This window comes from Pristiophorus japonicus, chromosome 17, assembly GCF_044704955.1.
Source record: "Pristiophorus japonicus isolate sPriJap1 chromosome 17, sPriJap1.hap1, whole genome shotgun sequence".
Lineage (NCBI taxonomy): Eukaryota > Metazoa > Chordata > Chondrichthyes > Pristiophoridae > Pristiophorus > Pristiophorus japonicus.
This window is the reverse complement of record NC_091993.1, coordinates 98,499,892-98,522,213: the sequence shown is the minus strand read 5'-3', so window position 1 is coordinate 98,522,213 and position 22,322 is coordinate 98,499,892. Positions and strand designations below refer to the sequence as shown.

Sequence of the window (22,322 nt, the reverse complement as noted above, 5' to 3'; positions counted from 1 at the left end):
AGGCAATGAAGCATGTTAAATTGCAGCATGCTGATGGCACAATGTTCAAACTAAAAACTGAAGCTTAGTTGTGTAGAGTATGAGAAATTAGACTGGTAGAGGATGTTGTTTTCTGGATATTTAACTAGATATTTTCCTTGCGTTCAGCTTCACCGGCTGTTTTGGTTAGCAAAGCTTGAATCCCTGTGAACTAGAGTGTGGCTTTACTGGCCCAATATCCTCACCTTAACCCTAACCCTAAATGTAATGAGACCTGGGTCATACAGAGAACCCTTGCCCCTGTACTCTCGCATACTACCACGTAAAAGCAGAGTCTTGAATATACTCTTCATCAGACCACGTTTCAGGCTATAACCTAACAGACAAATCTATTTAACATTAAACAGGTAAATGAAAAGTATTCAGTCCAACAATGTGTCTGATAGGGTTAGATGAAGAGGGGTGGGAGGAGGGTCGTGCGAACCTGTTGGGCAGAATGACCTGTTTCTGTGCTGTCGACTCGGTAGCCCTATTATTTTTGGTGTGGAAGGAAATCATCCTTGATACAAGGGCCCGCCTATGATGATGATGGTATTATTATCCACAAAATCTCAAAAGGACACTAATGATCCTTGGAACATGGTCATTCACTGCTTGCATTGGGTATCAAATCGCAGAATCTATGCATAGTCCTGTATCTGTGCTGGCTTCAGCTTGACTATTGAATAAAATCAGCCTAGATATATCATTTAAAATCCCTTGAAGAAATATTGAAACAAAGGATATTAAAAACTATTCCTCTCAACCACATATGATTGATAACCATATACCAGTTGTCAATTTCATAGGATGAAGCTCCAAACCATTTTGAATGGTTCGTGATTGCAGGAAATTAAGACTTTGTCAAGTCATCTACTGGATACAATGGGCCCAAGTTTCGGCTGTGTCGCAGAACGGCGCACCTCCAAGAGGCCCGCCTATTTTGTAGAATCAAAAGTGTGCCTAAAACTTACCTCGCAATTCTCCGTGTTCAGCAGGCCTGTTTAGCAATTGGCACGGCGCACCGAAAAGAGTGCCGGTAGCTGCGCACGTGCATAGTGGAGTCTGTGCGCGTGCGCAATAGTTCCTGGTCCTCCCAGCGCATCCTGTCTCCGGGCGACCCTATCCCTGGCCGAAGGGACGTCGCAATGTTCGCCACCCCTATCCCGGGCCGAGTGGCCTGCCTGCCTCACCGTCCCTCGCCTCACCGCTGCTCGGCCTCAGGCCTCACCTCGTCGCCACTGCCCTTACCTTGAGGTCTCCTCGCCAGCCCGCCCGAACACCTCCTCGGCGGCGGGACCCGCCCAATCACCTCCTCAGCAGCAGGGCCCGGCCGACCAGCTCTTCAGCGGACCCCTCCTGACCACTTCCTTGGCGGCGGGGCCCACCTGAACTCCTCCCCGATGGCGGGCCCCGTCCGAACACCTCCTCGGTGGCGGGGCCTGCCCAAACTCCTCTCCGGTGGCGGGCCCCACCCGAACACCTCGTTAGCAGGGCCCACCCGAACTTCTCCCCAGTGGCGGGCCCTGCCCGAACACCTCCTTGGCGGCGGGGCCCGCCCGACCAGCTCCTCAGCAGGCAGGGCTGCGTGTGCTGTTGGAGGGCTCCCAGTGCTCCCAACCGGATAGGTACTACAGTAATAATTTTTTATTTACTGATTTATTGATTGATTTTTAATTTTTTTAATTTATTTGTTGATTGGTTGATTTATTGATTTATTTATCATTTATTATTGATGGCTCTTTATTGCTAAAAGTGAAGTGTTTAATGCTTTGGAAAATCCCCTAACTTCCCTCTAACTCCCCCCCCCCCCCCCCCCACCTATCTCTGGCTACCTGCTCCTAATTTCTAAAGTGTATGCAAGGTTTTTCTGAGCGTACAAAAGTCGACACTTACTCTGTTCTAAGTTAGTTTGGAGGAACTTTTCGCTGCCTAAATTTGCAAAACAGGCATAAGTGGTTGGTAACGCCCCCTTTTGGAAAAAAAAACTGAACTAAAACGAAACAAAACTTACTCACTAGAACTGGAGCAATCTAAATGCCGAGAATTGCGATTTCTAAGATACTCGAAATTAAACTAGTTGCTCCAAAAAAATAGGAGCAACTCCAGCCAAAACTTAAAGACACCAGTGACTGCATTCTCCAGATATTGGCATATTAAAACCCCTTTTTTCTGATCGGGATAAACCATAGATGCATACTTTTGTTTTCAACATAGTCCCTGCAGCTTGAAAAAGTACAGCATGCCATAACTGACTTTAACCCTATATATGCTGGCTGACAAAAAAAAGTCCAATAAATAACCAACACAAATAAAAAACCATTTATTTATTGACACAGGGAGTGGTAGGGAATTCCAGGCAGCAATTGTGACTGCAAATGTTTACCTACAGATTACCGGACATACTGAGGGAGTGTCAAAGAGTACTCAGCATGTGGCAGAAGCAAAACCAGGGCAATGTCATATCCTGGCACAAAGAGATAGAGGTCCCTCTCAAACACAAGAGGCTCCTGCAGGCTCCCTGAAACTTGTGATCTCACTTACTGCGTCCACTGGGAAACACTTAGAAGGAGCACTAATATAGATGTTAGAAGACACACACCAAAGAGAAGAACTCGGTTAAAATAAAAAACACTGACCTCACATCTACTGATCACTTTTAGAGAAATAAATTGGTTGCACTTTATTGCAGGGATCTTCTTTCTAATGATACAATAAGGAATGAGAATTGCAATCCTTCACCATTAAGAAAGTGCGCCTGAATGAGAAGACTATGTCCCGGACATTAGCAAAATTACATGTAAGGTTATTCGCATCAGATTGCATATGGAAATTAATCTGAGATCTCTTTCGATTAATGGATCCCCTTAGAAATTATGTGATGCACAAGTGGAGTGGGGAGCTGGCGAAATGTGACCCTGAATAATTTCCCAGCTCTTCACAGCCAAAACCTGTCAGTGGGGGTGATAACATGAGACAGAAAATCTAACCCCAGATATCTGAGTGGCAAAAGTATAATTGTTGAATTGGTTTTCCATTGGGATTTCTTTATTTTCTGCCCAATTCTAAATCTCTGATTCTAGAATCTAAAATGACAGCAAGAACTTTCATGTGAGTTGACACATTTAGGACATCCTTAACATATTCTTTAGTATTTAGCATTTTGAATTTTGATTTCTGCAATCAAACATGTCACTGAAGTTTTGCTCACCAGGGCGAACATCTATATCACGTTCCCCAGCAAAAACCAACAACGGTTTCCCCAAAGTCCAGGGGGTTATTGGTAGCATCTATGTGCCATCCAGGCCCCTAAGCACAATTCAATAATACTCATGAACTGTTGGGCTGATCCAAGTTGTTGAGACAGCTTTACTCTACATATAACAGTGTTGTACCCGAAGGAAAGTGATTGATGCAGACATTGTATGAATTAAATGAGACAGTTTTTCATTTTCTAAGAGTAACATCCCTCATCTTGATGAGTACAAACATTTACTAAACATAAAGTTCAACTTATTTCAGTGTTTAAGATATCGAATCAATAAAGTTAATTTTTCTAAATTCTTTCTTATGATATAGATAAATGATCTTTTCTAGGTGGACAGCACTGTACGTGCCATAGAAGACAAAACGTCCTTCTTAATCCTACAAAACATGTACGTACAAGGTAAGATACAGCAGGGTACCCAGTAAGTGGCCATAGTTTGCGGGTGGCAGATTGAAATGAAATCCTAACCTGAAAATGGTTTCGGTCGTCTCACGCTGGCTTTAGGTTGGGTGATGCGGCTGTTCCATTGACTTCACGCTTGTTTTGTTCGTAAGTCGAAAATTGCCTCTATTATACTGACAATGTGATCAGGTCAGCCTTCATCATTCTGGCCTTCAATAAAAACAACCTTTGGAGTGGCTACTCACCTAATTAGTTAGGAGCGGAAAGAGCATGGGGCAAACCTGTCCCACCCTCCCTTACCCTCAACGACTATTTGTCCCACTTGCGACAGGGACTGTGGTTCTCGTATTGGACTGTTCAGTCACCTAAGGACTCTTAAAGAGTGGAAGCAAGTCTTCCTCGATTCCGAGGGACTGCCTATGATGACGATGATGATGAGATGATGATGATATTTCAAAGGTGAGGATCACCACACATTGTTTTGCTTATGAGTTCTGAGGTTATCCTTACCGCTGAAATAAAGGTGTACAGTGAAGCTTACTTAAGCGAACGTCTGATAAGTGATTAGCCCGCGTAAGGGAATGAAATCTTTTATCATTTCCCAACATTTTCCAGATCATATTAATTAGACATTGTTTAAGTGAATTACATTACTCAGCTATCACCAGCCATTAGCAGCCCATTTGAAATTATAAAAATGTGTTTCAGTCACTGCAGCAGTGTCATTAATGTTGATAAGTTGCCACTTGTCTGTGACTCTCCTGACATGTTGCTGCCTTCCTGCAGCCACTTTGAATGCTATGCTGGTAGAACATCATAGCTGACTGAACAGCTGAAATATAATTGGAGCAGTAGTTTATGTCAAGTCACTAATTCAATCAGATATGATGTTTTACTGGCATCAAGCTCAGTGGATATATCAATGGGAAGCAACAGTGAGATGGGAGAATTGGGCTGGAGGATGGGAAAGCTGGTCGAATGTCACAAACAGGTAATGTGGAGGAGGGAATGGGAAATCACAGACGTGAATAGCCCAGATAACTGAAGAAAGTTTATTGGCAAACTTAAACAAGCTCCATTATATGTCAAATGTATCCATGACTTGTTTCTTGTATATGATAGGAAATGTATTAATTAATGCCTGATGGGTAAATTCAATTACCAGAGCCTTTATGCAAATCTGGAACACATTATAATTTTAAAGAATGCACAGCCCTCAGTCGGTCAGAGAGCCACAGTCTCCAAGAGATTCCGGCACCAACTCTCTCTAGTCCTGTGCTGGTTGATTATTTCCTATCATTGGCTGTTCCCATACTTCCCTGGTTGTACTTTCCTTGCTTTCTTTAATGGACTGCGATGCTGCAGTAGGTGGAATACACAAAAACCAGTGGCCCGGAGGGCCCGGAATCTTCCGTCCTGATGACGGTGAACTGGCAGCATTGGCGTCATTCCACCTTTGAAGCTGACTGCAACTTCAGAATTTAGCGCGTGCGCAGCCTAATGTGGAAATCTTGAAGTTGCTGTCTGTCATTTATTGCTCCTCCACAGGCCGCACTACACCCCCACCCCACCTCCCCCACACAGAACCGGCAATCCGTGAAATCGCTCAAATTATGGAAACTGCCAAAAACCTTGGTTGTTCTGCACTAATACTGTTAAAATTCCCACTAAAAGTTAAACCCAAAAGGATCCGGTGTAACTGGGGTTTTAACAGCGTACTGACTGCTAAACAAAGGTTACGGGCCTGAAAAACTAATTTAAATTTTGTGCAGTGTCAAATTTATTTATTTTAATAAAAATTAACATTTTTAAGAAACTTAAAAAAAAATCAATTTTTTAAAGTTTGTTCATCTTTATTTTCCCCAATCTTTGTTTTGCTCTCTCTAACATTTTTTAAAAAATTGCATTTTAAGAACTTACCCACTTCCTTCTTTGCTGTCTGTGAGAATTCTGTGTTTTGATTGGCTGTTTATTCAGCTTGTTGACGTCACAGCAGTTCGCACTAGGGGAGCCCCACTATACTTCGTTGATTTGAATTACACGTTGGAAAACCCTCAATTCGCAAGATCTTTGTGTGAAGCTGACTTCGGGTCCAGTGACAAACGCCTTTACTTCGCCATTGACCACGAATTCTGTGCCATTAACTGTCAGCAGTCAGAACATATAGCTCAGGAAAATGAGTTTCCCTCACACCCCCAAAAATCAATTTCAATTAAACAAAGTGGTTATAGTGAATAATATTGGAAAGCAAAATGGCTCTTGTAACTTTATTTGATATAATCAGCAATTTATGTGATGTGACTTATAACTATGTGGCAGGCAGGATATTATATGTTACTCACACAGCTTTTTGTGTTGAGTGGTAATGAGAGACTTTCTGTCATTGCCTTTTCATTTTCAACTGCCGCTCTCTTGGGTTTCTGAAATCTCTTTGGAAATATTCAAGCACTGTAAAGACTCTGAAATATTTGTGTGAAGCAAGCAAAATGTATGTTTATCATGGGAGCTCACACAGTAAGGATTAGTTTTAGCATAAAGCATACTGTGTGCTAAGGAGAACTCTACGGGGCTATGTCATGGAAAAATGCGTAACTTTTGATTCTGTTTTTGCCAGTAAGTTAAGGATTTATTTTCACTTATTGCTGATTACATTGACTTCCCAGCAATTCCTCAGCACAGATGATTCAGAATCTGAATGGGAATGTATGTGCAGATCACGAGTTTCACACTAATTATCTGCCAGTCAGTATATTCTTTTATTTGTAAACCAAGACAGGTAGATGGAGTTAAGACACAGATCATCCATGATCTGATTGAATGGTGGAACAGGCTTGAGGTGCTGAATGGCCTGCTCCTGTTCCTGTATCCCGATGTTCCTATTATCTTCATAACAACATTTGCATTGTCACATTTCTCAAACTACCATCAAAACAGTAGTGGTCAATTGAAGATATCGGGTTGATTTTGTTCACCCAATCGGAAGCCAGCGAGAAGTGGGTGTGGCAAGAACAACAGCCAGAAGGAAATGACTGTCACCCCATTTATTTACATTGGAACTATCCCCACTGTATGATATCATTCTGAATTGTTTTTGCTCAGTTGCCCTTTACCATGTTATTCCTTTAAACCTGCAAGCTCGAAATGATTCCGAGACAGAAAATATCTCCTTAGTGATTCACTTACAGTTTTAAAAATTAAACCATTTAGTGCACTTTACAATTCTGATTTTTTTTAAAATTCATTCCAGGATGTGGGCATCACTGGCAAGGCCAGCATTTATTGCCCATCCCTAATTGCCTTCTAGAACCGCTGCAGCCCATGTGGTGAAGGTACTCCCACAGTGCTGTTAGGGAGGGAGTTCCTTTGATCCAGCGACGATGAAGGAACGACAATATGTTTCGAAGTCAGGATGATGTGTAACTTGGAGGGAAACTTACAGGTGATGGTGCTCCCATGCTCCTGCAGCCCCTGTCATCCAGGTGGTAGAGGTCGCAGATTTGGGAGGTGTTGCCGAAGAAGCCGTGGTGTGTTCCTGCAGTGCATCTTGTAGATGGTACATACTGCAGACACGGTGCGTTGGTGGTGGAGGGAGTGAATGATGAAGGTGGTGGATGGGGCGCCAATCAAGCGGGCTGCTTTGTCCTGGATAGTGTCGAGTTTCTTGAGTGTTGTTGGAGCTGCACTCATCCAGGCAAGTGGAGAGTATTCCATCACACTCCTGACTTGTGCCTTGCAGATGGTGGAAAGGCTTTGGGGAGTCAGGTGATGAGACACTCACCACAGAATACCCAGCCTCTGACCCGCTCTTGTCGCCATAGTATTTATATGGCTGGTCCAGTTAAGTTTCTGATCAATGGTGACCCCCAGGAAATTGATGGTGGTGTAATGCCATTGAATATCAAGAGGAGGTGGTTAGACTCTCACTTGTTGGAGATGGTAATTGCCTCGCACAAATGTTACTTGCGACTTATCAGCCCAAGCTGATTGTTGTCCAGGTCTTGCTGCATGCGGTTATGGACCGCTTCATTTTCTGAGGAGTTGTGAATAGAACTGAACACTGTGCAATCATCAGCGAATATCCCCACTTCTGACCTTATGATGAAGGAAAGGTCATTGATGAAGCAGCTGAAGATGGTTCGGCCTAGGACATTGCCTTGAGGAACACCTGCAGCGATGTCATAGGGGCTGGGATGGTTGACCTCCAACATCCTACAACTATCTTCCTTTGTGTCAGGTATGACACCAGGCAATGGAGAGTTTTACCCCTGATTCCCATTGACTTCAAATTTTCTAGGGCTCCTTGAGGCCACACTCGCTCAAATGGTGCCTTGTTGCCAAGGGCAGTCACTCTCACCTCACCTCTAGAATTCAGCTCTTTTGTCCATGTTTGGATCAAAGGCTGTATTGATTTCTGGAGCCGAGTGGTCCTGGCAGAACTGAAACTGAGCATCGGTGAGTAAGTGCTGCTTAATATAAACATAGAAACATAGAAAATAGGTGCAGGAGTAGGCCATTCGGCCCTTCGAGCCTGCACCGCCATTCAATGAGTTCATGGCTGAACATGGAACTTCAGTACTCCATTCCTGCTTTCTCGCCATACCCCTTGATTCCCCCTAGTAGTAAGGACTACATCTAACTCCTTTTTGAATATATTTAGTGAATTGGCCTCAACAACTTTCTGTGGTAGAGAATTCTCTCTGAGGGAAAAAGTTTCTCCTCATCTTGGTCCTAAATGGCTTACGCCTTATCCTTAGACTTTGACCCCTGGTTCTGGACTTCCCCAACATTGGGAACATTCTTCCTGCATCTAACCTGTCGAAACCCGTCAGAATTTTAAACGTTTCTATGAGATCCCCTCTCATTCTTCTGAACTCCAGTGAATACAAGCCCAGTTGATCCAGTCTTTCTTGATATGTCAGTCCCGCCATCCCGGGAATCAGTCTGGTGAATCTTCGCTGCACTCCCTCAATAGCAAGAATGTCCTTCCTCAAGTTAGGCGACCAAAACTGTACACAATACTCCAGGTATGGCCTCACCAAGCCTGTACAACTATAGTAACACCTCCCTGCCCCTGTACTCAAATCCCCTCGCTATGAAGGCCAACATGCCATTTGATTTCTTAACTGCCTGCTGTATCTGCATGCCAACCTTCAATGACTGATGTACCATGACACTCAGGTCTCGTTGCACCTCCCCTTTTCCTAATCTGTCACCATTCAGATAATAGTCTGTCTCTCTATTTTTACCACCAACGTGGATAACCTCACATTTATCCACATTATACTTCATCTGCCATGCATTTGCCCACTCACCCTACCTATCCAAGTCACTCTGCAGCCTCATAGCATCCTCCTCGCAGCTCACACTGCCACCCAACTTAGTGTCATCCGCAAATTTGGAGATACTACATTTAATCCCCTCGTCTAAATCATTAACATACAATGTAAACAGCTGGGGCCCCAGCACAGAACCTTGCGGTACCCCACTAGTCACTGTCTGCCATTCTGAAAAGTACCCATTTACTCCTACTCTTTGCTTCCTGTCTGCCAACCAGTTCTCAATCTACGTCAGCATACTACCCCCAATCCCATGTGCTTTAACTTTGCACATTAATCTCTTGTGTGGGACCTTGTCGAAAGCCTTCTGAAAGTCCAAATACACCACATCAATTGGTTCTCCATTGTCCACTCTGCTGGAAACATCCTCAAAAAATTCCAGAAGATTTGTTAAGCATGATTTCACTTTCACAAATCCATGCTGACTTGGACCTATCATGTCACCTCTTTCCAAATGTGCTGCTATGACATCCTTAACAATTGATTCCATCATTTTACCCACTACCGATGTCAGGCTGACCGATCTATAATTCTCTGTTTTCTCTCTCCCTCCTTTTTTAAAAAGTGGGGTTACATTGGCTACCCTCCACTCCATCGGAACTGATCCAGAGTCAATGGAATGTTGGAAAATGACTGTCAATGCATCCGCTATTTCCAAGGCCACCTCCTTAAGTACTCTGGGATGCAGACCATCAGGCCCTGGGGATTTATCGGCCTTCAGTCCCATCAATTTCCCCAACACAATTTCCTGACTAATAAGGATTTCCCTGAGTTCCTCCTTCTTACTACACCCTCTGACCCATTTTATATCCAGAAGGTTGTTTGTGTCCTCCTTAGTGAATACCGAACCAAAGTACTTGTTCAATTGGTCTGCCATTTCTTTGTTCCCCGTTATGACTTCCCCTGATTCTGACTGCAGGGGACCTACGTTTGTCTTTACTAACCTTTTTCTCTTTACATATCTATAGAAGCTTTTGCAGTCCATTTTAATGTTCCCTGCAAGCTTCCTCTCGTACTCTATTTTCCCTGCCCTAATCAAACCCTTTAACCTCTGCTGAGTTCTAAATTTCTCCCAGTCCCCGGGTTCGCTGCTATTTCTGGCCAATTTGTATGCCACTTCCTTGGCTTTAATACTATCCCTGATTTCCCTTGATAGCCATGGTTGAGCCACCTTCCCTTTTTTATTTTTACGCCAGACAGGGATGTACAATTGTTGTAGTTCATCCATGCGGTCTCTAAATGTCTGCCATTGCCCATCCACTGTCAACCCTTTAAGTATCATTCACCAATCTATCCTCGCCAATTCACGCCTCATATCTTCAAAGTTACCCTTCTTTAAGTTCTGGACCATGGTCTCTGAATTAACTGTTTCATTCTCCATCCTAATGTAGAATTCCACGATATTATGGTCACTCTTCCCCAAGGGGCCTCGCACAACGAGATTGCTAATTAATTCTCTCTCATTACACAACACCCAGTCTAAGATGGCCTTCCCCCTAGTTGGTTCCTCGACATATTGGTCGAGAAAACCATCCCTTATGCACTCCAGGAAATCCTCTTCCACCGTATTGTTTCCAGTTTGGTTAGCCCAATCTATATGCATATTAAAGTCACCCATGATAACTGCTGCACCTTTATTGCATGCACCCCTAATTTCCTGTTTGATGCCCTCCCCAACATCACTACTACTGTTTGGAGGTCTGTACACAACTCCCATTAGTGTTTTCTGCCCTTTGGTATTCCGTCGCTCCACCCATACCGATTCCATATCTTCCAAGCTAATGTCTTTCCTTACAATTGCATTAATTTCCTCTTTAACCAGCAACGCCACCCCGCCTCCTTTTCCTTTCTGTCTATCCTTCCTAAATGTTGAATACCCTTGGATGTTGAGTTCCCAGCCTTGGTCATCCTGGAGTCATGTCTCCGTGATGCCAACCACATCGTATCGTTAACTGCTATCTGCACAGTTAATTCATCCACCTTATTCCGAATATTCCTTGCATTGAGGCACAGAGCCTTCAGGCTTGCCTTTTTAACATACTTTGACCCTTCAGAAGTTTGCTGCAAAGTGGCCCTTTTGGTTTTTTGCCTTGGGTTTCTCTGCCCTCCACTTTTACTCATCTCCTTTCTGTCTTTTGCTTCTGTCTCCATTTTGTTTCCCTCTGTCTCCATGCATTGGTTCCCATCCCCCTGCCATATTAGTTTAACTCCTCCCCAACAGCACTAGCAAACACTCCTCCGAGGACATTGGTTCCGGTCCTGCCGAGATGCAGACCGTCCGGTTTGTACTGATCCCACCTCCCCCAGAACCAGTTACAATGCCGCAGGAATTTGAATCCCTCCCTGCTGCACCACTGCTCAAGCCATGTATTCATCTGAGCTATCCTGCGATTCCTAATCTGACTAGCACATGGCACTGGTAGCAATCCTGAGATTATTACTTTTGAGGTCCTACTTTTTAATTTAGCTCCTAGCTCCTTAAATTCGTCTCGTAGGACCTCATCCCGTTTTTTACCTATATCGTTGGTACCTATATGCACCACGACAACTTGCTGTTCACCCTCCCTTTTCAGAATGTCCTGCACCCGCTCCGAGACATCCTTGACCCTTGCACCAGGGAGGCAACATACCATCCTGGAGTCTCAGTTGTGGCCGCAGAAACGCCTATCTATTCCCCTTACAATTGAATCCCCTATCACTATCGCTCTCCCACTCTTTTTCCTGCCCTCCTGTGCAGCAGAGCCAGCCACGGTGCAATGAACTTGGCTGCTGCTGCCCTCCCCTGATGAGTCATCCCCCTCAACAGTACTCAAAGCGGTGTATCTGTTTTGCAGGGGGATGACCGCAGGGGACCCCTGCACTACCTTCCTTGCACTGCTCTTCCTGTTGGTCTTCCATTCCCTATTTGGCTGTGGACCCTTTACCTGTGGTAAGACCAACTCACTAAACGTGCTACTCACGTCATTCTCAGCATCGTGGATGCTCCAGAGTGAATACACCTTCAGCTCCAATTCCACAAAGCGGTCCGTCAGGAGCCGGAGGCGGATACACTTCCCGCACACGTAGTCGTCAGGAACACTGGAAGTGTCCCTGATTTCCCACATAGTACAGGAGGAGCATAATATATGTCTGAGCTCTCTTGCCATGACTTAGCCCTTAGATTAACTTAAATTGGCAACAACAATGCTAAAGGTTACTTACTGATAAAGAAAAAAGAAAAGCTACTCACCAATCACCAGCCAATCACTTACCCCCTTGGCTGTGACGTCACGTTTCTATTTCTTTCTACTTCTTTTTTGCCCTCTCCCTGTTGCTGCACAAGCTGGGCCTTTATAGGCCTCTCGCCGACCCTGGACTCACGCCTCTCCGACGCACCTCCCAACACCTCTCGCGGCCTTTATAGACCTCTCGCCGACCCCGGACTCACACCTCTCCGCTCACCTCCCGACGCCTCTCGCGGCCTTTATAGGCCTCTCGCCGACCCTGGACTCACGCCTCTCCGATGCACCTCCCAACACCTCTCGCGGCCTTTATAGACCTCTCGCCGACCCCGGACTCACGCCTCTCCGCTCACCTCCCGACGCCTCTCGCGGCCTTTATAGACCTCTCGCCGACCCCGGACTCACGCCTCTCCGCTCACCTCCCGACGCCTCTCGCGGCCTTTATAGGCCTCTCGCCGATCCCGGACTCACGCCTCTCTGACATACCTCCCGACGCCTCTCGCGGCCTTTTGTAGGCCTCGCGCCAACCCTGTACTCACGTCTCTCCAACGCACCTCCCGATGCTTCTCGCGGCCTTTTGTCGGCCTCTCACCGACCCCGGACTCACGTCTCTCCGATGCACCTCCCGACACCTCTCGCGGCCTTTTGTAGGCCTCTCGCCGACCCCGGACTCATGTCTCTCCAATGCACTGTTGACGACACCGTCCATCACTTTGCTGATGAATGAGAATAGACTGATGGGGCGGTAATTGGCTGGATTGGATTTGTCCTGCTTTTTGTGGACAGGACATAACTGGGCAGTTTTCCACATTGTCGGGTAGATTCCAGTGTTGTAGTTGTACTGGAATAGCTTGGCTAGAGGCATGGTTAGTTCTGGAGCACGAGAGCTGGAATGTTTTCGGGGCCCATAGCATTTGCTGTATCCAGTGCACTCAGCCGTTTCTTGATATCACGTGGAGTGAATCAAATTGGCTGAAGACTGGCTTCTGTGATGCTGGGAACCTCAGGAGGAGGCCGATAGGGATCATCCACTCGGCATTCCTTCCTGAAGATAGTTGCAGATGTTTCAGCCTTGTCTTATGCACTCACTTGCTGGGCTCCACCATCATTAAGGATGGGGATATTCATGGAGCCTCCTCCCATTGATTGTTTAATTATCCACCACCATTCGCAACTGGATGTGGCAGGACTGCAGAGCTTTGATCTGATCCGTTGATTGTGGAATCGCTTAGTCTTGTCGATTGTGATATGTTCATAATAAAGGATGAAACTGAGTACTGTGTACAATGAGCAAGTGTGACCTTAGCTCCTTTAATGAGACTCCAGAGTGCAGGTACCTCGTGGGTGGCCTGCTTATATACCGTGCTCCCAAGAGATGCTGGGATCCCTTGGGACTCCAACAGGTTGGTCCTCTGGGGGTAGTGTAATACATGTTACATGGGGTTAAATACATAACATCACTGCCCCCGTGAAGTCAATAGTACACTTATTTACAAGCTGAGACGATCTGGGGCTTTTCGCTCCCTTGTCGATCATCTCGTTACGAATGCGGATGTGGATGAGTTGGTTAACTCTTCGCTGGGGTGCTGGGCAGCTGGGCAGCTGGCCTTGCCGGGCTGCTGGGGATGGTGAGTTCGGCTTCGTGGTCAACCATGATATCAGTTGCCACTTGTGTGTGTGTTGGAGGGTCAAAGTTGGTGGTGTCTTCTTCGGGTTGTTCGTAGCTGATGGTGAACCGCAATTTGATTTGGTCCAAATATTTTTTGCATTACGTTAGTCCATTGGCCAATTTGACCTGAAACACCCTACTCCCCCCTTTGGCTATGACAGTGCTAGCAAGCCATTTGAGACCATGTCCGTAATTGTACAAATACGGGGTCCTTGACCTCAATATCGCGCGACAAATTTGCACGGTCATGGTACACACTTTGTTGATGCCACTTGCCCTCCACGTGATCATGGAGATCAGGGTGGACAAGAGAGAGCCTTGTTTTGAGTGCCCTTTTCATGAGCAGCTCAGCTGGGGGAACCCCAGTGAGTGAGTTGGGTCTGGTGCGATAGCTACGCAACACTTGGGATAGTCGGGTCTGCAGGGAGCCTTCCGACACGCGTTTCAGGCTTTGCTTGATGGTCTGAACTGCCCGTTCTGCCTGGCCGTTAGATGAGGGCTTGAACGGGGCAGATATGACATGTTTGATCCCATTGCGGGTCATGAATTCCTTGAATTCAGCACTGGTGAAACACGGCACATTGTCGCTGACTAGGACATCAGGCAGGCCGTGCGTGGCAAACATGGTTTGTAGGCTTTCAATAGTGGCCGTGGACATTCTTGAAGACATTATTGCATATTCAATCCATTTTGAGTAAGCGTCCACGACAACCAAAAACATTTTGCCTAGAAATGGGCCCGCATAGTCCACGTGGATCCTCGACCACGGTTTGGAAGGCCACGACCACAAACTTAGCGATGCCTCTCTGGGTGAATTGCTCAGCTGAGAGCAAGTGTTGCACTGGCGCATGCATGACTCTAAATCTGAGTCGATGCCGGGCCACCACAGATGGGACCTGGTTATGGCTTTCATCATTACAATGCTTGGGTGGGTGCTGTGCAGTTCTGGTCCTGTAGCGAAAAACGGTTAATCGTTACTTTATAGTCCCCGCAAATTCTGACCGTGCCATCCTCTTTAAGTGCTGGGATGATCAGACTCGCCCATTTGTTGAATTCCACCGGCGTGATGATGCCTTCTCGCTGCAGCCTGTCCAGCTCAATTTCCACTTTCTCACGCATCATATATGGTACCACCCTTGCCTTGTGGTGGATGGGTCGCATACCGGGAACTAAATGGATCTGCAATTTCACTCCCGAGAAGCTTCCAATGCCTGGCTTGAACAATGATGGAAACCTGCTCAGAACCAGGGCACATGAGGCATCGTCGACGGACGAAAGCGCTCGGATGTCGTCCCAGTTCCAGCGGATTTTTTTCAGCCAGCTTCTGCCAAACAATGTGGGGCCATCCCCGGCACAATCCACAGCGGGAGTTCGTGTACTGCTCCATCATAGGAGACTTTGACTTCTGCACTGCCAATTACAGGTGTTAGTTCCTTAGTGTAAGTCCTTAGTTTGGTGTGAATGGGGCTGAGCTTGGGCCTGTGTGCCTTTTTGCCCCACAGCCTGTTGAAGGCCTTTTTATTCATTGTGGACTGACTCGCACCCATGTCCAGTTCTATAGATACTGAAATTCCATTCAGTTCACTTTCAATGTTATTGGTGGAAATTTCGTGGTGAATACGTGTACCCCGTACACTTCTGCCTCCTCGGTACAAGTCTCCAATTCAGCCTGATCCACAGTGGATCAATCTTCCTCTGCAATGTGGTGGTTTGCAGAGTTTGCAGCTCACCTGCACATTTGATGGAGGTGTCCCATTGTTCTGCAACCATTACATGCATAGTGCTTGAAGCGGCATTGATGGGGCCGATGATCACCTCCATTAACGATTGATGACGGACTCTGGGTCATCTGAGGTCGGACAGCAGCAGCCAGCGTGTACATTCTGCCATGTATATTCCTGCTCGAAAATGACATTACTTTGTGCACAATACTGGCCGGAACTCCTTTACTCTGCTTAATCTGTTTGGTGTTGATGGTGGACAAAAATGCCTGGGCTATCGTTATGGCTTTATTTAGATTCAGAGTTTCAACAGTCAACAGTTTGCAAAGGATTACCTCATGGCCAATGCCCAGTACAAAAAAGTATCTAAGCATTTGTTCGAGGAATCCCTCAAATTCGCAATGTCCTGTGAGGCGCCTTAGTTCGGCGACAGAGCTCGCCACTTCCTGGCCCTCCAACCGTTGACACGTGTAGAACCAATATCTTGTAATCAAAACGCTTTCCTTAGGATTTAGGTGCTCCAGGACCAGCGTACACAGTTCTTCATAGGATTTAGCTGTTGGTTTTGCTGGAGCTAGGAGATTCTTCATGAGGCTATAGGTTGTTGCCCCACAGACAATTAGGAGGATCGCCCTTCGTTTGGCAGCATTATCGTCCCCTTCCAGCTCGTTGGCCGCAAAGTATTGGTCGAGTCTCTCCACGGAGGCCTCCCAATTGTACCCTTCTGAGAACTTCTCCAGGTAACCAACTGTTCTTTGCATTTTCGCACGGTTGTTCGTTACCTCGTTGCCAATTGATACGTTCATAATAAAGGATGAAGCTGAGTACTGTGTACAATGAGCAAGTGTGACCTTAGCTCCTTTAATAAGACTCCAGAGTGCAGGTACCTCGTGGGTGGCCTGCTTATATACAGTGCTCCCAAGGAATGCTGGGATCTCTTGGGACTCCAACAGATAGGCCCTTTGGTGGTCGTGTAATACAGGTTACAAGGGGTTAAATACATAACAGATTGTATGCTGCTTCCGCTGTTTAGCATGCATGTTGCAGGTTCCCAGGTTGGTACCTCATTTTTAGGTACGCTTGATGCTGCTTCTGAAAATGACTATGTCGAAAAGTATATGAGCACTTGTTTTCTAAGTTATATTCCTGGCTCTGCACAGCTCTTTGTTAAGGTCAGCAAGGACAGTGGCAGCCAAATGTTGATAAGATATTAGTGAAGAGCCAATGGGATGATTTATAGATTAGAAACTGGACTGGAATAACAACAGTCGAGTTGCTGTACATAGTTTTATGATGTTCTTTGCACTTTTTAATTTGTATTATGGGTAGGTAGAGGTTTTTAATCATCGTTCTTACTGATGAGGGGATCTGTTCCATCATGAAAAGTTTATGAAAGAAATGTTCTTAAATTTCACTTTGTATGGGTGATAGTTATACCAAAGCTGAAGTTGTACTTTGAGGCCGTCTAACATTAGTTGCCACCATTCTACATGCTGCCAGATCAGTAACATTAATCCTGGTTTAAAAGCACAGCACATCAATAACTTGGCCGTTACATCTCTTTCCTGAACACAATAAAAAAAATCTTCAATCCTATTAAACAAAATTTTCCAGGCTCCAAGCTGGTTTTGAGAGTCACTGTTTAATTGCCAGCTGCCTTCTCAATATAGCAACTTCTTCTGAGCTGAATCCCCAACTGTGCCTCGGAGGATTGCAGCGTGGTGTTGGTACATACGCCAGCACACTAAAACGTTCTCTGGGTGAGTGATGTTACTGTAGTGTCAGACAAACTGGGCAAGCCAGTGTGTTGGTGAGCCCCCAGAGTGACATTCCATCTGGCCAGTTCTCCAGGAAAGCAGCAGGTAGAAGACATGGAGCGAACGATTCAACACTGCTGCTTATGAGCACTGGAGCAGTCCAGAGAAAGTCATTTAGGAGAAACTGCCCACAGAAGCAGCTTGGCCAGAGGAAAGGAAACAACGGAGGCTGGATAAGAATGGATTAAAGAATTACTTTTTAACTTTGAATGGAAGGGAGGACAATAAACTTGCAATTTATTTTAAAGCAACAGGTATTTTGAATCTTTTTTTAGTTTTGATATTTAAGAATGATGGGACATTAACTATATAATTATTTTTGTTGTGTTAGGAACCATTTTCACCTTGGTTTTTTTTATATAATTTTTATCTATATGCCAATTGTTTTGTCATCTTATTCCAGTGTTATGTTACATTGGGTAGAATTTTAAACGCCAAGGATGGGTGGGAAGGTAAACATTTTAAAATTGTTAAATCCGAGCCTAACTCACCCAATTCCGGACCATGAGGTAAATGCCATTATTGCACCGCTGGTGGGCCAGGACAAGCAGGAGTCTCTCCACCCCCCCAGGTCAACAGGCTTACCTCCACATGATCAGACCCCCATGATCAGCTGGCATGCCCTCTAATGGTCAATTCACCACCCCGCAATGTCACATTCACCGCACCTCCCCGCAATGTCGCATTCACCGCCCCCACCCCCCCAACCGCAATGTCACATTCACTCCCCCCCACAATGTCACATTCAGCCCCTTCCCCCGCAATGTCACATTCACCCCCTCCCTGCAATGTCACATTCAGCCCCTCCCCCCGCAATGTCACATTCACCCCCCCACCGCAATGTCATATTGATCCCCCCCCGCAATGTCACATTCACCCCCTCCCCGCAATGTCACATTCACACCACCCCCACAATGTCACATTCACCCCCCCCTGCAATGTCACATTCACCCCCCCCGCAACGTCACATTCACCCCCTCCCCCCAATGTCACATTCACCCCCCCCCACAATGTCACATTCACCCCCTACCCCCCCCACAATGTCACATTCACCTCTTCCCCCCCCACAATGTCACATTCACCCCCTACACCCCCCGACAATGTCACATTCACCCCCTACACCCCCCCCCCCACAATGTCACATTCACCCCATCCTCTTCCCCCCCGCAATGTCACATTCACCCCCTCCCCCACAATGTCACATTCACCCCCTCCCCCCTCCCCCCCACAATGTCACATTCACCCCCTCTCCCCCTACACCCCCACAATGTCACATTCACCCCCTCCCCCCCACAATGTCACATTCACCCCTACCCCCCGCGATCTCAGACTTGCCTGACATCTGGTCCTCGGCTGCTTTTTCAGCCCCACGGGCAGCCTCCCTGCCAATCTGGCAGGAAACATGTTTAAATTATGTCCTGCCATTGAATTTTGTAGGAAGTGCGGGAAACCCTTACTTTCGAGTTTCCCATCTGAAAATCCCCACCGACCCCGCTCTCTTTCTGCCTCTGAGTAAATATGGGGGCCATTGTGTTTCAGTGTCTACTCTTGGTTTATACAAACATAAGGGCTAAAAAAAAGTCCATCAGGCCCCAGCAACCTTGCCTCATCCAGGCAGCAGTACAATCTTATACACTACTGAACCAGCCCCTAACACTATCTCCTGGGAGAGGAGAGAAAAACCTATGAAAAGAACCTGTGGCTAATTCAGGAAAAACTCTGGGAATTTCCTCTCAGGCTCCCATCCCTTCCTCTTAGTGTTTTTTTTGACATAGAGCATGTGCAAAATATTATGAGGGGTAGGATTAAAAATTCATTATTTGCACTATTACAGTTTTAGGTTTTGTATTCACGGTGCTTAGGTATTATTATGCAAAATATAACCATGATACCTTTCAATTGATAACTTATATGAACAAGATAAAGATAGTTATCAGCAAAAGTCTTTCTAAATAATACCTACCCTGCTGTTTATTTTCCTCTACCTGGTCTGACATGAACAATAATCCCCAAAGTGCACCATTGTTTGCCTTTCTTCGGGTAAGTGAGCTGATTTTTGTAAATCCAGAAAAATAACAATCGTTTTCGAGGTAATTATAAAACTAAGAGGAATAACCTTTGTTTGCAATACAGACAGGTTAGAAAAGCTGGGTGACCCAGGACAAAATGTGGTGGAATTCCCCCTTTAACAAAAAATAGGAAAACGCTTATTTGTCTCCAGGGGAAAAAAAAACCTATTTATAAAATCACAGGGTGAGTTTTAACCCAATCAGCCCGGCAGGAAATTGGCCGCCCATTTTACACCCTGCCCGATGTTACTCCCACTGACTTCAATTGAGAGTAAAATCGCGCATAGTGTAAAACTAGCAGCCGGCCCAAGCCCACCGCTTTCCCGCCCAGCGAGTTAAACTAAAATTACCCCCTGCATTTTCAAAATTACTCAATTTGTAGCTGTGTGTTCCCATGATTTCATAAACGGGTCACCGATTATGGAGAAAAACATTCTTCCAATTGTTAAAAGAAGAATTTAAAATGCCAAATTCATTACAATTTTGATCTTCAGAACCTTTTGCAGGAATGTCTGTTCTTTATCCCCAAAATGGCTGCATATCTGGACATGTCCACAATGAAGTTGTAAAGTATCTTCCTCGCCAACACAGCACTAGGCCTGATTTTGTTTGTTTATGGCGAGGCAACATATGTCACTATTTTCAACTTAATGGGCCAGACTTCCCACGTTTTTTGCATGCTTAACGCCCACTTAACATCTATTTTACCGCTGAAATTATGTATAATGCCCATATATCGCCCATTTAGCCACAAAATGGAAACTGACGGGCATTTTTCGGAAACTTATCGGCGAGCGTTACTTTCCCCATGTGCTTAATGCCGGGAAAAAATAAGACCGCCCGCCCATTTTTTTTGTCGTAAAGACCACATTTGTCAAAACTAACACCCAGGAGATTACCCGGCCTCACTTTCACCACCTCGCACACATATCGCCCACAATATTGCTCGCCCAAAAAAACGTCCAGAAAAGTGGAAATGTTCTGAACTAAAGCCAGCGGTGTGGCTGCCATTTTTAAAATCACAGGTCGCTTCATTCAAAAGGCTGCATCAACTTCGGGAGTGTTATGTCTGTAATGCACTTATGAATGACTCCACGAGGCAATGTGCTGTACTCAAACTGTAGTGACCTTGGTCCTTTGTTCGTAACTCCAGAGTGAGGCACACGGATGGTGGGCGGCCTTTTATACTGGGCCCTGCACACCTATGCAGGTGGCCCTCAGGTCTCCCACCACAGTGCCCTCTCGTGGACAGCCTCTGCCACAGGGGCAGGAAACCCCAGTCTCCACTAGTTGCACCTTCTAGTGGTGCCAGCATAGTATATACACAGTGTAAACCTTATTGACAGTACATCAGGTAACAAGTCTCTATCTTATGCAACTATACAGTGACTATACAGAGAGTATATCTATAGTCTGCATGTATAACGGGGAGTTTGCGTTGACTCTGAAGTTCTTCTCAGGTAAAGTGACCATCTCAACAGACATATTTTCAGACTCTGGACTATTGGGGGTTTACTCTAGATGTATTTTAGTGAGGAAATGATTGCTTCTGATCAATCGCTATTATACTTTCATTGCAATGGGGCCAGCCATTTCTCAGCCTGCATCGATTAATATGCAGATGCTGCAGAGTGCAAATGTCTCAATGTGTGATGCACATCATTATGTCCCCAATTTAAGATGTGCAAGAATGAGGAGGAGGGCCAGACCATACACACCCCGCACATACAGGAAAAAGAGGTCTTACCTCGACGTCTCTGACCACACGTGCATTCGGAGACTGCAATTCCACAAGGTGGTGATCAATGAAATATGTGAGCTCATCAGGCCACATATGCAGCCTGCCATCAGGACATCAGTGTCGGTCGAGGTCAAGGTCACCGCGGCACTGTCTTTCTACGTGTCCGGTTCCTTTCAGGTCTCCCCGGTCGAGATTTGCCCTCTGTCTCGCCATGCAACCCATCGCTGCATTAGATAGGTCACGGAGGCCCTGTACGCACGAAGGATGGACTTTATCAGCTTCCCATGACCACAGAGGCTCAGACTGACAGGCTGGAGCATTCTACCGCATTGCTAAGTTCCCCAGGGTGCAGGGAGCTACACAGTGCACTCACATCGCCATGCAGGCACCTTATCAGGATCCGAAGCGATTTTGTAACAGAAAAGGATTTCACTTCCTAAAGGTCCAACAAGTTGTCAACCACAACCAGATCATACTGGCAGTGAATGCCAAATGTCCGGGCACCTTTGATGAGGCTCACATCCTGCGTGAGAGCACTGTCTCTGACATCTTTAAGAGTCAGCCACAAGGGCAATGCTGGATGCTTGGTGATAACCGATATGGGCTCGCCACCTGGCTGATGAACCCCTTGCATGACACCCACACTGAGGCCGAGAAGCGATACAACCAGAGCCATAGAGACAAATGCAATATGGTCCACAAAACAATAACTGTGCTTAAGCAGCGCTTCAGATGTCTAGAGGGGTGCTGCAATACAACCCTGAGCAAGTAGGTAAATTCATGGTTGTGTGCTCCATGCTGCACAATCTGGCTATCAGGAGGGGCCAAGAATTGCCAGAAGGGACTGATGCTCCACCTCAGGAGAGAGAGGAAGAGGACGACGAGCAGCGAGACAATCAGGCTGGCTATTCAACCATGCCCACGACCCCCTCCAGACCACAGGAAAGGGCATGTGGTGGCTACATAGCTGCAAGACTCTTACGTGAAGAGCTGATATCTGAACGATTTTCCTGAAAGAACGTTGCTGTGAGTGACAACGCTGACACACTGCTGTGTGTAT

At 46.0% G+C, this 22,322-nt stretch overlaps 1 protein-coding gene across 1 annotated transcript in view; it reads left to right on the top strand.

Annotated features, from left to right (window-relative positions):
- The first annotated feature begins 2,791 nt into the window (after positions 1-2,791).
- Positions 2,792-22,322, top strand: part of LOC139228009 (chemokine-like protein TAFA-5) — a 507,858-nt gene continuing 488,327 nt past the window's right edge. The window contains exons 1-2 of the mRNA XM_070859159.1: positions 2,792-2,818; positions 3,616-3,685. Coding sequence (XP_070715260.1) covers positions 2,792-2,818; positions 3,616-3,685 — 97 coding nt within the window. The remainder of the gene's footprint in view (positions 2,819-3,615; positions 3,686-22,322) is intronic.